The 3,086-nt window shown below is 29.3% G+C and overlaps 2 protein-coding genes across 2 annotated transcripts in view; both read right to left on the reverse strand.

Annotated features, from left to right (window-relative positions):
• Window positions 1–716, reverse strand: part of LOC117940541 (E3 ubiquitin-protein ligase UBR2-like) — a 5,184-nt gene extending 4,468 nt beyond the window's left edge. The window contains exon 1 of the mRNA XM_034865788.1: window positions 590–716. Coding sequence (XP_034721679.1) covers window positions 590–673 — 84 coding nt within the window. The 5' untranslated portion in view covers window positions 674–716. The remainder of the gene's footprint in view (window positions 1–589) is intronic.
• A 411-nt stretch (window positions 717–1,127) lies between these two features.
• prkn (parkin RBR E3 ubiquitin protein ligase) overlaps window positions 1,128–3,086 on the reverse strand; it is a 6,975-nt gene continuing 5,016 nt past the window's right edge. Inside the window, exon 6 of the mRNA XM_034865789.1 lies at window positions 1,128–1,160. Coding sequence (XP_034721680.1) covers window positions 1,128–1,160 — 33 coding nt within the window. The remainder of the gene's footprint in view (window positions 1,161–3,086) is intronic.

The raw sequence follows: 3,086 nt of genomic DNA on the forward strand, positions 1-3,086 counted from the left end.
GTTTGTGTGTGTGTACAGGTTTGTGTGTGGAGGTGTGTGTACAGGTGTGTATGTACAGGTTTGTGTGTGGAGAGATATGTATGAACACGTTTTAGAGAGAGAGAGTGTGTGTGTGTGCAGGTGTGTATGAACAGGTATTTGTGAGTGTGTGTTTGTGTACACAGGTGTGTGTGAGTGTGTGAACAGGTTTTTGTGAGTGTGTGTGATTTCGTGATTTTCATGTTTTGTCAAAACAAAGTGCCATAAACTAGCAGAGGAGCTAACGGCTAGCGGAGAGTGACACGGTGTTTCCAGACGCTTCTAACGGATAATAAACGGCCAATTACGAAGTTTAAGCCGTGACATTCCCGCAGGTGTTGCTGAATAGAAGCAACAGGTGGCGTTTCAGCCGTTAGCTCGCGCTGACACAGCAGTTCTGCTCAAGTCCAGCTGTTTTTCAGCCGCTCCGGGCAGAGGCGCTAGTGCTAGCATTAGCATTAGCTCCGCGTAGCCGAGTAGATTACACAGTTTAACGTAAGAAAAGAGAGATTGTTACGCAGTGACATCATAGCGTAGAGGCCGCAGGTTCGAGAGCTCGGGAGCCGCTTACCGCCGCGGTGTCTTTGGCGGAGAAACTCAGGAACTCGGAGCACAACGCGGACGATGCGTCTCTGTCGGACTGGGCCGCCGCCATCTTCCCTCCCTTTGCGCTGTGGCTGTGGGACGAAGCAACAAGAACCCGGAACCGGAAATCAGCAACAGCTGAGGGGGCGGGGCCAGGCGCTTTCAAAACAACAACAAACCCTCCCGTTGACTTCCTGTCCCAACTTTTGTTTTTTCTGGGTCAACATTTTTTTCCTTTTATTATTTAATATTATTGTCTCTTTTCCTTATTATGTCACCTTTAGTATGCATAATAATACTAGAATCATTATTAAAGGGCACCCTAGGGATTTACTCACATCATAAATACATCAAAAAATTAAAGCAAAAGTGGCCAAGAGAAAACCCCCAGAATGCAACTCAAAAGACCCCCCATGCTTAGAACCAGCAAGTCCCCGATCTACAGTCTCCACACGGGAATCAGAACCAGCTTTTCTGTTCCAAGGATTTAGTTTTGAGATCTCAGTCCCGGTTCCTCAGGGACCTCAACAGTGTTCCAGAACTCTGTAGTCCTCCTCCTGGATATTAAGGACTGTTATGCTTTAGGTGGCAAACAGGCGCTGGCATCATAAATATGTCCTAATATTTAGATCAGGAAGGTTTGACCCATTAATGTGGAGCCATAACATTTCAATAGTCAGCTTTTAGTGTCATGGCACCAGAAGAGACGTTCACAATCACTAACAGTAGGACGAGGACATATAAATCATTAATAAAACATCTATGAACCATTAATAGATCTCTGAAAACATTAATAAAACATCTATAAAACATTAATAAAACATCTATGAACCATTAATAGATCTCTGAAAACATTAATAAAACATCTATAAAACATTAATAAAACATCTATGAACCATTAATAGATCTCTGAAAACATTAATAAAACATCTATAAAACATTAATAAAACATCTATGAACCATTAATAGATCTCTGAAAACATTAATAAAACATCTATAAAACATTAATAAAACATCTATGAACCATTAATAGATCTCTGAAAACATTAATAAAACATCTATAAAACATTAATAAAACATCTATGAACCATTAATAGATCTCTGAAAACATTAATAAAACATCTATAAAACATTAATAAAACATTTATAAAACATTAATAAATCTCTGAAAACATTAATAAATCTCTGAAAACATTAATAAAACATCTATAAAACATGAATAAAACATTAATAAATGATCTATAAAACATGAATAAAACATTAATAAATGATCTATAAAACATGAATAAAACATTAATAAATGATCTATAAAACATGAATAAACATTAATAAATGATCTATAAAACATTAATAAAACATTAATAAATGATCTATAAAACATGAATAAAACATTAATAAATGATCTATAAAACATGAATAAAACATTAATAAATGATCTATAAAACATAAATAAAACATTAATAAATGATCTATAAAACATGAATAAACATTAATAAATGATCTATAAAACATGAATAAACATGAATAAATATCTATAAAACATGAATAAACATTAATAAATGATCTATAAAACATGAATAAAACATTAATAAATGATCTATAAAACATGAATAAAACATTAATAAATGATCTATAAAACATAAATAAAACATTAATAAATGATCTATAAAACATTAATAAACATTAATAAATGATCTATAAAACATGAATAAACATTAATAAATATCTATAAAACATGAATAAACATTAATAAATGATCTATAAAACATGAATAAACATTAATAAATGATCTATAAAACATGAATAAAACATTAATAAATGATCTATAAAACATGAATAAAACATTAATAAATGATCTATAAAACATTAATAAATGATCTATAAAACATTAATAAAACATTAATAAATGATCTATAAAACATTAATAAAACATTAATAAATGATCTATAAAACATGAATAAACATTAATAAATGATCTATAAAACATTAATAAATGATCTATAAAACATGAATAAACATTAATAAATGATCTATAAAACATGAATAAACATTAATAAATGATCTATAAAACATGAATAAAACATTAATAAATGATCTATAAAACATGAATAAAACATTAATAAATGATCTATAAAACATGAATAAAACATTAATAAATGATCTATAAAACATGAATAAAACATTAATAAATGATCTATAAAACATAAATAAACATTAATAAATGATCTATAAAACATGAATAAAACATTAATAAATGATCTATAAAACATGAATAAAACATTAATAAATGATCTATAAAACATGAATAAAACATTAATAAATGATCTATAAAACATGAATAAACATTAATAAATGATCTATAAGACATAAATAAAACATTAATAAATGATCTATAAAACATGAATTAAACATTAATAAATGATCTATAAAACATGAATAAACATTAATAAATGATCTATAAAACATGAATAAAACATTAATAA

The sequence above is a fragment of the Etheostoma cragini genome, unplaced genomic scaffold (assembly GCF_013103735.1).
Source record: "Etheostoma cragini isolate CJK2018 unplaced genomic scaffold, CSU_Ecrag_1.0 ScbMSFa_2725, whole genome shotgun sequence".
Classification (NCBI taxonomy): Eukaryota; Metazoa; Chordata; class Actinopteri; order Perciformes; family Percidae; genus Etheostoma; species Etheostoma cragini.